General features: G+C 33.5%; 2 protein-coding genes across 3 annotated transcripts in view; one reads left to right on the top strand and one right to left on the bottom strand.

The window, feature by feature from the left end:
• LOC144838754 (microtubule nucleation factor SSNA1-like) overlaps nt 1-13658 on the bottom strand; it is a 204999-nt gene that overhangs the window by 140975 nt on the left and 50366 nt on the right. The window lies entirely within an intron of this gene.
• LOC144838722 (ATP-binding cassette sub-family A member 2-like) overlaps nt 1-13658 on the top strand; it is a 47896-nt gene that overhangs the window by 13666 nt on the left and 20572 nt on the right. For both annotated transcript variants that reach the window (XM_078694178.1, XM_078694177.1), the window contains exons 4-15: nt 3210-3321; nt 3971-4128; nt 6042-6163; nt 6880-7176; nt 7764-7856; nt 8236-8343; nt 9670-9732; nt 10221-10814; nt 11182-11310; nt 11521-11785; nt 12216-12495; nt 13028-13142. In XM_078694178.1, coding sequence (XP_078550304.1) covers nt 3210-3321; nt 3971-4128; nt 6042-6163; nt 6880-7176; nt 7764-7856; nt 8236-8343; nt 9670-9732; nt 10221-10814; nt 11182-11310; nt 11521-11785; nt 12216-12495; nt 13028-13142 — 2336 coding nt within the window. The remainder of the gene's footprint in view (nt 1-3209; nt 3322-3970; nt 4129-6041; nt 6164-6879; nt 7177-7763; nt 7857-8235; nt 8344-9669; nt 9733-10220; nt 10815-11181; nt 11311-11520; nt 11786-12215; nt 12496-13027; nt 13143-13658) is intronic.

Below are 13658 nucleotides of genomic sequence, written 5' to 3'. Positions count from 1 at the left end.
ACTCACCCTAGTCTTGTAGTAGTAGTACTACTATTAGGCCTACTGCTACTACTAGGCCTAGGCTGTTACTAAAGTAGGTACTACTGTACCCTAGACGCTAGAGAGGCCTGCTCTAGCTAGGGGCCTGTAGTACTAACTAATTATGATTAGTGCTCAATTAATTTATTATATTTAAGAATTATATACTTACCTAAGACATATTGCTAGCCTTTCCTTTGCACTTACACTCTTTCTAAAGAAGGTGTCTTCCTTTTGTATTTTACCTCGTACCAAGTCTAAAATAGTATAGAACTGTTGCTCTGACATTCTGAAGTATTCATAAAATTTGTCTTCATGAGAAGACAATTCTCTGAACAATGTATGGAATTCCCCATACATTGGCCTAGATTCATTGATTGGGTGTACCCACAATCTACGTCTTTTTTGTCGACGTTTTTGTCTTCTTAATAACAAATACATCAGAAGTACTTCTTCGCTCTCGTCTGCCATCATGTAATTTTAACTTTAATTACGTACATACAACAACAACTTTTTCTAACCGTTGGGGGCGTCATCACAACGAAACGATTTCGGCTGAAGTGTGACCGCGATTGAGAACGATAAGTCACGACCGATATTTCACGTCCGATAGTTATCGGTAAGGTGTGACCGGGCCTTAAGGGCCTGTTCAGACCTACGGAGTTATGCTTTTGTATCATACGCGGCGTACAACTCCAGAAACCAGGAAAAGATTTATAGTGGAATCCACCTTTTGCAACACTGATCTTTCGTTCGTTACGACAGCTCAAGGTACAAGATTAGTGAACGGCGCTTATGATACGAAAGTCATGCATCAACGATTTTGACCTCTAACCAATCAAATTTACTCCTGCATACCAGATGTTCGCCCAAATCTGTTCAGTTTCTAACGAAAGCGTTAGTTAAGACAATCTGAACACTTTGCTGTTTACGACCCTAATTATAATAATATGACATTGCTTGCGATACGAAAGCATAACTCCATAGATCTGAACGTACTCATAGTCAGCCAGGTACTATAATAAGGTATGCGGTACACGTTATCAGTTAGATTTTGAATAAATTATGTACTTCTTATGAGTACAGGTGGTTTAGCCAGTCAAATTAACTTGTTTCCAAACAAGACTATACTTTCTAACCATCCAGGTACCCTTAATAACCTCCAATGCAAGTTATTATTCATAGTTGATTTATTTTTCGAAAGTTCTATGCAATGAAATCAAATCTGTTTTAATCTTGTCTACTGCAGTATAGTTTGCTAAATTAAACAATTATTATTTTTCTCAAGTTAATATTTAAGGAATGTTGAAGGTCAGAGGATTTGTTTTCTAAATAGCTTTAAACTAATTGACTGAGAGTTTACACCTTTCTGCTGATCAGCTGCTGGATCAGTGTATGAATCCACCATTTCGTAGGCCATATATAAAAATATATAATATAAATTTATTTATAAGTTTCACTATGTTAAGGCCGTCCTAGTATGTTGTAGTGCGTTGCTGCATACTGACATTTTTTTGCAAAATAGTTCATTTTATAAGCAAACACTTTACCGTACATTTCAATTTTTCTGTGGATACAGCAAAGCTATTTCAGGAATACAATAGATGATGATGTCATTTTAACGATCAATGGGGGAGTGTGTGACCCAAGTGCTACTACCACACCATCTCCTCCCCCTGGTTACTGTGTATTTAAGATTAATTAGGAGGGGGTGGTGGGGGGGGGGGGAGAGCTGGTGCTAGAACGTAATCTGTAATTTCAAGTTGTTAGTACTGTTTATGTTTTGTTTATTAATTAAAAGTGCAAATAATATTTAATTGCATGTAGACTGGTTCTGCTGGTTTGGACTGCTTCTCTTGTTTGGTTTTTAAATGATAATTTAATTTGTATCAAAGTAATTATTATGTAGGCAATAGAACTTTATTAAGACTGGGGACGTTATTTATACAGTGTTATATTTAAATGTTGACTTTATAATTTACCGCATTCATATAGTACACGTACTATATTATTAAAAATTTGGTTTGATAATTTAATTTCTATATCAAACTAATTATTATGTAGGCAATGGTAATAACAGTATATTGGTAGATTATGTCGTCATACTATTTCTTTTTAGATATTTTTAACTGTAGCCTTTCGCAATTTAAATGTACTTTGAAAGATATTATTACAGTCAATTTTATTATATTGTGTTTTTATATTTTATTTAATCAACCTGTAATTGGTGCCTTGTACTGTTGATTGTAAGAATAAATATTAGATTGTTGTTTGTGTAATTTCATACAACTATAAAATATTATTAACATTTTGCAATTGACATGTTGGTCAATATTATTATGTTTACTACCTTCTATTTTTAGCCGTAAAATAGCCTTTTAAAATTGTTTTAAACGTCGTCACAGTTGCTTTCTACTGTATGTCGTCAAATCCCACATCTACATGACGTCATTCAGCTTTTAACTGGATAGCTTTATTGCGTCCAGCAAAAGGTGGTGCTAATGCATGTTTGAATAACTGACTATTAAAAGAACGTTCAATATTGTAGTTAATACTAATAGTAAAAGCAACTGAACTGATCAATATTAATATTAGAATAACAACACAATTTTAATAAAGTATTGAAATGCTTTGTACTCAGATGAAACATGCTGTATAAAATATACAGTTTTAACTAATGGTACATACAGTACAGTACTAAATTCAAAATGCTAAGAAATTTAATTATAAAATAGAGTTTTAATTATTATTCATTTACGGAAATCATACAGGCAGCCAAAGGCTGAAATAAGTACAATTTTGCAGATATAAAAACTTTGGGAGGTTTCCAATATTTTTTTTAATTTTTAAATAAAAAAAAAATTTATTCTCCTGATTGTTTTGGTTTAAAAAAAAACATCTCAAATGTTTTTTACAGGCTCCTTTTTGTTATGTTTTTTGTTTTAAACTAAATAGGCTACAGTATTTTAACCTAATTTTACCTGATTAAATCAAATTCTCTAAAAAACATGATACTACTGTACAATGGTATTTTCTTTTTAAATAGGAGTCTATTTAGTGCCAAGCTTACTTGGATAAACCAACATTAGCCTTTCTCTCCAAAGAGAGGAATAGGAAAGAAGAACATTAATATACATTTAGACATAAAGCTCTAATTCCACTCATCAATGATTGTTAATTGTATTTTACAGAGTACTTTGTTGCCCAGCCTTTACCGTCAGCAGGTGTGGTACCGGTCCTTCAGCAATTCTGCCCCAAGACCCACAGAGACAACTTTGGTTTTCCATTTTATCCTAATGCTCAGTAAGTCTACTCTCTGAATATCATTTCATGCACATCTAACAGCAAGTTTACTAGCCATTTTAAAGCTCTGTCTACACTATCAAACTTTATGTGACAAAAAAATGTGATGTGCCCATATATGGACATGATGATGTCATATCAGTACCATATTAAACTAGTTTGAAAATGTAGACAGAGCTTTTGAGAATGGATTAACTGTTGTAGACAGACGAATGAGTGCCATTTGGTGGCAACACTCAACACAAAGAGACTCTAAGTCTAAATGGAAGATGAATGTTTGATCATGTGTAGATTTGTGTATTGAGACATATAGAGCTCAATATATATTATATCATGCCTATAAAAAAATCTCATTTTAGGCTTACGGGGTGAATTAGAATCAGTCATAAGTACAACCTTGGCCCCAGGGTACCCCTTAGTCTTGGTACCATGCAAATGATTGTATTTTTGTTGCCCGCTTCTGTCTCTATGGTATCGAAAACAAATCAAATAGTCATATACTATCACAGTAGCAATAGCACAATTGAATTAACAAATTTAAGAACTAATTATAACCAGAAGTTGGTCCAATTTGTCTTGATGTTTCACTAATTGTTGTGACCTTTACAGTATATAATGTTTGTGCAATTATAACATTAATTTCATATAGGGTGAAACCTTTCCTGCAAGAGATTTACCAGGTCATCCAAGACAATGACCTTTACCCCCAAGATTACCGCATCTCGGATTTGGAGAAGATGCCGGAAGCCTTGCAAGACTTGCTTACGGATTACAACACAATTGAGAATCGGTTTGCATTGGCACCAGGTCAGTTACACCATGATTTTTCCATATTATTACTTTTTTTCGTTTGACCTTTTTTCCATTTTTATGATTTATCAAGGTTATAATGTTGTGGATATTAGAATATTTATGTGACATTTACTCCCACAATCCAACCTGCATTCAGCTTTGGTGCAAATTTGATATTTTAGGTTGTTTTTGTTGCTTTAAGTTGCTATTGTTAATTTCCCTGTGAATTTTTTCTCTTTTTGTATATGGATGTACTATCTGAAATAAAAGAAATGAATAAATAAAAATGAGAAACAAATGAGGGAAAATATATTATTATATCATAACTGCTTAATAATTTGCATTACTTTTTTGCAGGTTTTTTTTTGCCGGTCTTTTGTAAATTCATATTTTTTTTTAAATATCAAAGTCATAAAATTCTGTTGATATCAAAATATATGATGTAAATTGTTCTTTATTTAAGTGATAAAATATATTACAATTTCTGTGCTCAAATGAAAAACAAAAATACAGTATCAACTTCCAACCTTATTCAACCACACACTACTGTATATAGCCTACCTATTGTATGATACGTTTTAAATGCATGTAAATTGCGGGCTAGCAAATAACACCAGGGCTAGTAATATCTCCAGCTATCTTGCCCATGAGCCCTGTGACAAAAATCACTTATGTAATTTTAATTTATTGGTTATCCGCACTTGGCGGATAACCCCTTGTTATTGTCAGGATCTTTTTTTTTTTTTTTTTTTTTTCTATGTTATTCTTCTTTCTTTCCCAGAATTTTGTGTCACGTGTATCTCAAATTCTGATCAACATTACATCGTATAACTTTGTCAGAAGATTTACCTCTATCTGTAGAAGTGCAGGACAGTTCGTTGGTTTACTTTAGAGTCGCGCAGCGTAAGCTACGCGCGATTTTATGAATTTTGCGTATTTAACATAGACTAAAAACCAAAAGTCATTTTGTAATGACACTTGGTGAACATTTAAGTCATATCAAGGGCAAACTTTCTATGGATTAAAAATGGCATGTTTCACAGAAAGTTACGCGCGCACGCGCGTTTAAAATTTCAAAATGCGAAAAATCAACATCTAATCAACTTTCTACGCGTTTCATGTCATTTTGAGCATTTCAAAAATTCCCACGCACGCGCAAAATCTTACGCGCGCGTGCGCATGTAGCGCAAAAATATAATTTTTTCGCGTGATTTATGTTTTTTCAGCCTTTTCTAGTAATTTTACCAACTTTTAAACAATTTCTACTTAAAATTACGTCATACGAGCACGTGGAATTGGATAATTTGCGTGCGTTTTTGATGAAAAAGTTCAAAAATTCGTCAAAATTATGCCTTTTTTTAAACAGTCATAGATTCTAAACTACATGATGAAGTTTATTTTGTATTACATATTATGGAAGTTGATGAGTTGTAGATATAGAATCATGCATCGATATGGCTAACTGGACATAGTGACGTCATCGTATGGCCACTCGAATATAAAATAGCGGATTTTTGTCTCTTTCGTCATAGCTCATCACATTTAATAGAGCGCATCTCCACTTATCCGTATTCCATTTTCCCCCATTTTTTTATATTGTCTAGGCCAAGCAATTATCTTTTGTATGATATACCGTTTTTAAAATTGTGATGACGTCATCATGTCCAAAAGCGTCAATAACTTGGGCCACTTATTTTCACCAATTCTTCACTGTATGTAGTACGTATACAACATAGTGTAAACTGATTATACTTAGACGTGACACAAAATAGAGAGCGCACTAACATTTTTTCAATGGCATAATCGTTTTTCTCTGCGCAATATTCTAACGTATGACGTGCACGTGGCGTTTGCTCTGCGGATAACCTAACTCGTCCGTAGTGACAAGTTCAAATCTAGTTTATTATTTATATTTATTTTTTTTGCAGATTTGGATGTGATTTCAATTTTAAACGATCCAGCAGCATTTGAGGATTACCTCGTTAGCAACTTAAGTATACCTCAAAGTGATGCTGATGAAATTATACACTCACAGATTAAAACTCAGGAAGTATGTTAATCTACATTGTAACGCTCTGTCTACGCTATCAAACTAGTTTGTCAAAACTGTGATGTGCCCAATTATGGTAGCGGTATGCCCAAATATTCTAGTGATATATAACATCATGTTCATATATGGGCACAGCACATTTTTTTGTCACATAAAGTTTGATAGTGTAAACAGAGCTTTAGACAATATAATCATTGTTATACTGTACATATCATTGTATTATCCGAGGACACTATTTAGGGGACATTTTATGTGATATGAATGAGGGACAGTGTATATTGGAACTAGGGCCAACCACTATTCACAGAAAACTCCCATTAAGAGACACTTTAGGTCTCTACTGTATCAACAACAAAATCATTAGGTCCGTCATTCTACATCAGTTAAAATGTGGTTCCATATGTTCTTGAGTCTGTGGGTTCGAGTCCTAACCGAGAATTACCAGAGTAGTGCAAACATCTGACCAAAGAACTAGCTCCCTGATGCAACGCTACTAAAGCTCTGTCTACACTATCGAACTCGTTTGACAAAAAAGTTTGAGGTGCCCAAATATGGTGATGATGTGCTCAAATATGGTAGTGATATGACATCATCATGTCCATATATGAGTACATAACATTTTTTTTATCACATACAGTTTGATAGTGTAGACAAAGCTTTAAAACAGGGAGTTAATAGAAGTTTATTAAATTATCATAAATATGTTCTTTTTTTAGATTTTTCGTTTACTCTATGGAAAGCCACCAAGGCCAGTTATCGATGATCCATCCGGAATCTACAATTATTCCCATTTTCAAACCGATTTCAACTACCGTTTGTCAGGTATGGATAATGGTATGGTGTATCGACCACATCCCGCAGAGTACACCTATAGCCCTGAAGGTCTTGCAGACATCTTGTCATGGACTGGGGGACTTAAGAGGACGCAGGCCTCAATTAGAAAGCAAACAGGGCAGCAGGCCGATAATAATTCGGTGTCTTTCAATGCGACAGATGTGATTAAAGATTTTGAAGTAAGTCATTGAAAAAATAATGAAAACAATTTTTTTGTTTATATTTGCCATTTTAATGTCGCATAGTAGTTATTCATTTTAACCAAAAATTTGATTGTAAAAAATCATTACCTGAAAAACTGTATTTTAAACGAATAAATACATCAAATTGTCTGTCCACAATGAGTTTCTGGTGAAATTTAACCATTTATTTTGCCCTTTTATAAAGCACTTATGTTGGCTGTTAGACTTTTTAGTCAATTAATAATAATTACAACTACTAAATGCTTTACACTCATGATACTCAGTTAATTGTACTTTATAATGGAAACATGAATATGCAGTTCACATGAACAAATTTGTTGGAAAGTAGACTTTAAGCTCTGTCAAACTAATTTGATGTGCCCAAATATGGTAGTGATATATGAGCACATCACATTTTTGATAGTGTAGACAGAACTTAACTGTGTGAAAATAGTTTCTCTATTCATGTATACCTTAATAACTGATTGTTTTCTGAAGGTATATAAACACACAAAATTATACCTAAAACAAAACTGTTATTGAATTGTTATTATTGTTTTAACTATTTTTTCTATTGCATTTAGGACTATTTAATAAGCCCAGATGGCCTGCAAGATATTGCATGCAATAAGGGAGATATTTCTCAAATATTCAATACCTCTCGAAGCAATATAACCGTAAGTTTGTAATCTAGTAATATTCTTTTCTGAGAATCAGTTACTTTTAGTAAGAATCAGTTACAACTTAGACCCCATTTACACTAACGATTTGGGCCAGTCCAGGGCTGCCCTGGGTCGGCAATCGGTAAGTGTAAACACTCCATAAAGTTAGGCCAGATCCAGATCTGGACCACTCTCGAGGTCCAGAAGAGGCTTTTACATTTTAACCAGCTTGTGCAGTGAACCAAAATTAAGTAAATTAATCCTCATGGTTTTGAGTGTTACCTCGCTGGATCAGACCCAAACGATTAAATTTGTCCCACTAGATCAGGACCCAATCTTAAGTGTAAATGGAGGTCATAGATAGGTAATTGTGATGTAATTCTTTTTTTCATAGGGTGCATATTTATCAAGGCTATGTAATCAGGAAGGAGCTGAAGATGTGTTTGAAGAATTCTCTCAAGTTTTACATGGTCAACTGAATGCACAGAAAATAGCTGACATGGTAAGTTAGGCAAATTGGAAATGAGAGGATGAAATAGAAAATGATTATGGAAAATGGGAAGTGTGAAAAATGGGAAAGGTTGGTGGAAAGGGAGTAAAATGGGAAAGAATGAGAGAAAGTGGGAAAGGTTGGTGGAAAGTGAGTAAAATGGGAAAGAATGATAGAAAGTGGGAAAGGTTGATGGAAAGGTTGATAGAAAGTGTGAAAAGTGGGAAAGAGTGGTGGAAAGTGAGTAAAATGGAATTAATATAAAAAGATATCTAAACAGGAAGCCATGCAGAAAAATCTCATTTATACACACCTACACTACCTATTCAGATACATGTTTATTTTATTTTTGTCTCCATGCCAGATGTATGTATTGACAGAGTTAGTAATTCTTAGCATTCATAGGCTGCTCATATAAAACTATTTAAGTGTACAATAAAACACTTATGCTATAACACTTGCAGTTGAGGGGTTTGCAATTGAGAGTCACTATTATATATACTTAATCTTGTTCAATTTTCCTTTAATTGTATCTGAAAATTAAAGTGTTAAACTGTCTAGAAGTATATTCACTGTGAAAGGTCTTCCAAGGCTGTTATATATAATTATACTGAGAAATTGTTTACATCAATGGGAATACTTATTCATTAATGTTGGACTTTAATCAGTTTCCCGTCCAATGGAGAAGTAATAAAATCATGATGACCTCTGTGTGACCTGATTGTGCAACTAATTTAAAAATACATTTTTTGCAATAACAAAAATTGTCTTCCTAACTGACTTAGAAGGGAATTTAGGACAAGTAGAGGGTTCAAATTTGTTGGGTTAGTGGTATTATGATATTTATGTTATGTCAGATCTGTCTCTTTTATGGCGCGTGTGTCATATATTCAAGCAATAGAGATATCTTAGTTTTTAATAGAGATATCTTAGTTTTAAATAGAGAAATCTTTATTAATAGAGATATCTTAGTTTAAAACAAAGATATCTTTATTTCCGACAGCTTGGCATGCCATATTCATTCCCTTGTTCAAACAGATTTGTTTTGAACATAAAAATAACCTTGAATAAGGATTATTGTCAAGAGAAATTTTGAACCATTAATATTGTTGTTATTCAATTTTAATGCAGATTGAATAATTTATGTATTTTTCAATTAATTTATTCTATAAATACAGTATTAGAATTCCTAATATAATATATTTAAAAAATTAATTACAATCAGAAGATTACTTTTAAAAAAAAAACATTTTTGTGAATATTTATACTGTGTATAGTGAACATTTTTGCAAATATTGATTAATATTGTTTTTGATTTTAATTTAACTTTTCTTTCAGTTAAATGTGTCATTGATTGATGTCATAAACACAAGACAATATGCAGAAAAGGCATTAGCTGATGTAAGATGGCGCATTTATTTATCTAGGCCTCTTATACCCAATTCATAGAAAATCTTACAAAATAAATTGTGTAATAACGTTTCCATATCATAGATGTAAAATATCAGAACATAAAAACTCATTAAATACCCCTATCACACAGTAGTACATTCCATTAACCGTATAACATAGATGTTAAAGAACAAGTGCCTAGCTCACCTAAATAAACTGACATTGGCATAATTCTTCAGAGGAGAGCGCTACAACTTAAATACAAAACTCTTTAAATACCCTTGTCACACAATGGTACATTCCATGAACTGTATAATATAGATGTAAATTCACAAAACAAGTTGGAAGTCTATTTTGTGCCTAGCTTACTTGGATAAACTGACATAAGCTTATTTCTGAGAAGAGCGCTACAACTTGAATACATAATACAGTAAACACCCCTATCAGATCGTCTTTGTACACATCCTATATGTAATCTCTTTACTTGTTTTTCTCAGTTTCAAAAATTTGCTACGTTTGAAAAACACCTTTATGACTTGTATTTGTTGGCATCCAAATTACCGGAAGGTAGTTGTCCTAAACCACCAGCACCAACGACAACAGCGCAATCAAATGATGATGATGTGGAATCCACAACATCCTCTGACGAAGTCACTGACAGTCCGTCACCAACAATGCCAGTACTAACAACGAGTTACGATGATGACAACGACTTGTTGTATAACGAATCGGATATAGATAATGACATTTTCACCACCACACCATCAGGGACAACGATGAAGATGATACCGCTAAAAAAAGCTAAAACAATAAAAGGCGATAAGAATGATAAAAAGACTGAAAAGAAGATAAGTCCGCAAAAAAAGAAACTTCTTAGATTGTATAGGCTTTGGGCGAATTTACAACCTGTCTTGTGCGGGAAGAAAGTTCGGACAGCTACCGATGAACAGCTAGAAAGAGGAGATCTGAAATCTCTTGGTTTTGATAGTCATCAGAAGAGGAGCTTCGAGATTCTTGTTCATATTCTTTTCAGTAACCCAAAAATTCTGTATGCACCGAATACCACAGATGTAAATTCTGTTATTAATCAAGTAAGTACACAAGAATTGAAAAAAGAAATAAAATGTACATCAAAGCCTATTTTCCACTAGGTGAATATATTCCCGAGAATTGAACAAACCTAAGTTTGCGCAGTGCAATTTTCACATCACAAAAAGTAGGTGAAACTGCACTGCACTAGTCAACATTTTCCAATATATTTGCCTAGTGAAAAATATGGTTTACAGAACATTAAGTAAGATTTATTATCAGTGATTGGTATGTTTAATGTGTACTTTGACCTCAATTATATAAACTAGGTTTTTTTCAACAAATGGTTGACCTTATTTCCCACAACTTTTTTCATTTTTCTAAAAATTTTTAATATTTCCTGTTTTTGTCTTCTTCTTTTGTTCATAGGCTAGTGATTTTATCTTCCTGTTCAACAACATGACCCATTTATCAAATGTTTGGTTGAATGTTTCAAAAGACATCAAAATTCAGCTCCAAGATAACAGAACAGAGAGGGCGGTAGAGTGGATGGCAGTCGTAAGTATTTGATAATTTTTAAAATGGGAACAAATGATAATTTAATTTGAAGGTTTGCATGGCGAAATCAAATGTTGATATAAAGTTTCCTGAGGACCATCAAAGCATATTTTAGAACTAATACATGTGGTGTACCGCAAACTTTATATCAACAAATGATAATTTATTATGTAATATGATCGATTTTGTTATTTTTTTTTTCTCGATTAGATGCAAAAAGAGCTTTACGAACATCCGCTGTTTTTTCCAAATGTCAGCCTGGACATTTTTCCACGTAAATACATAAACAACTCCACTTACAATGCAACAGCGGTGTTACTCAATGAGTTGAACACTATCGATAACGCTGCATGTGCCTGGCTTGAGATTGCCTCATATTTCAACATGGACATCTTTAAGCCGTTTCCAACTGAGGAGGACCTTGTTAATTACGTTCTACACGAGGCCACTGCTGATAATGTTACCGTGCTAGCAAGTAAGTACTGTAATGGGTAATGGATTCGTATTGCGCTTTTTACAATAATCATCTCGAAACGCAGTACAACGATTTTCATCGCCCCATAAGGGTTGTTTTTGTCAAACTGCCAACAAACTGCACTCATTCATCTGTCCCCAAGGCCAGGGCCTAAGATGTACCAGTACACTGGGTTAACCCCTATAGTTATCCAAGAGATGCGCTGCATTCTTTGTGCATTTGAGCCAGATATGTTTTAAATCTCAGTTTGAACTGTGCCCAAATATGGTAGTGTTATGCCCAAATATGGTCGTATATTTGACATCATCAAGTCCATTTATGGGCACTTCATTTTTTGTCACATAAAGTATGATTGTGTAGACAGAACTTTACTTAATCTGATTTGTTCTATAAAATAATTGATCAAACAAAATTTTTTTTTCCAAATAAGATGTTATTTTCCACGTGGATGAAGATGGTAATCTTCCGCCACACACAATCTACAAGATCCGACAGAATTCATCGTTCACAGATCGTACCGATTTGATTCGTCGACGCTATTGGACACCTGGATCCAACCACCATAACATTCTTGGCTACTACACGTATGGTTTCGTGTGGATTCAGGATCTTATTGAGAGGGCGATCATCGACACGAAAGTTAAAAGAAAGATTACAGAGCCTGGAAACTACGTTCAAGAATTCCCATATCCTTGTTATAGACATGATAAGTAAGGATGCTATTTAATACCATCACATTGCTTGTGTGGTGTTGTTTCAGTCTAAGCTGAAATTGAAATAAGAGGAATATTAGCTAAATATATATATTTATATATATAATATCTAGAATATAATAACCAACGTGCATAAGATGTACCAGTACACTGGGTTAATGCCTTACTTTTCCAAGAGATAGGCTGCATTCTTCAATGTGCATCTGAGCCAGATATGTCTAAGCTAATCTAGAATATTAGCCAACTTGCACATTGGAAAAAGAAAACAATTAAGTAATTGTTATCAAATCCAACAAAAATGTATCGATAAGTTTAACTAATCGTCCATTAAATAATAAATAATGAATTACATATCTTTAATTTTACCCCAAATGTGTACCACTTCTAGTTACGCGATAATCAAATTTGTAATTATTCACTCCAAATTTTAATCAAATATTGATTACTAATTTTTATTTCTGCCATCAACCTGATATAGTGTAATGTGAAGAACACAATTTTTTTCTAATGAAACTTCTTTTTTTTCCAGATTTTTATTTACAATTGAGCATATTATGCCGATGGTAATGATGATATCTTGGATATATTACGTGGCCATGTTGACACAAAGTATAGTTTATGAGAAAGAAAAAGGATTGAAAGAGGTAACTTTAATTCTAATAAACTATTATAAAAGCTAGAAAACTCATTCGTAACTGGAATCCTTCAATTAATGTATGGAAGGAACCCCTCCTTTGAGACACGCATATTTAAGGGACAACCCTATTCAGAGGACATCCCAATAAAAAAGCACTTTCCAATGAAACAAATAAATAAAAAATACTATATGTTTAGGGGACCTTTTGTTAGGTCCCAAAAATGTCCCCTTAATAGAGGCTATACTTTATTGTCTACAGAAATCATGTGCAAATGCAGTGGAGCTGTAGCCTTAGTGGTTAACATGCTTGCCTTTCAATCCCAAGGTCCAGGGTTCAATCCTGACCTAGTGCCAGAGTTGTAACTCACGACCCTTTCAACTCCACTCCGTCAATAAAAATTAAAATGAGACTTAGTTTATAAGCACGATACATTATAAGATAATTTATCTATTCTCTAAATGCCGATTTACTCACTGTTGGATGCGTATGAAATAACAGAATAGAAAGTAATACACCTTGTTT

The sequence above is a fragment of the Antedon bifida genome, chromosome 3 (assembly GCF_963402885.1).
Source record: "Antedon bifida chromosome 3, ecAntBifi1.1, whole genome shotgun sequence".
Classification (NCBI taxonomy): domain Eukaryota; kingdom Metazoa; phylum Echinodermata; class Crinoidea; order Comatulida; family Antedonidae; genus Antedon; species Antedon bifida.
Note: the sequence above shows the minus strand (reverse complement) of the source record. Positions and strands in the feature narration are given on the sequence as shown.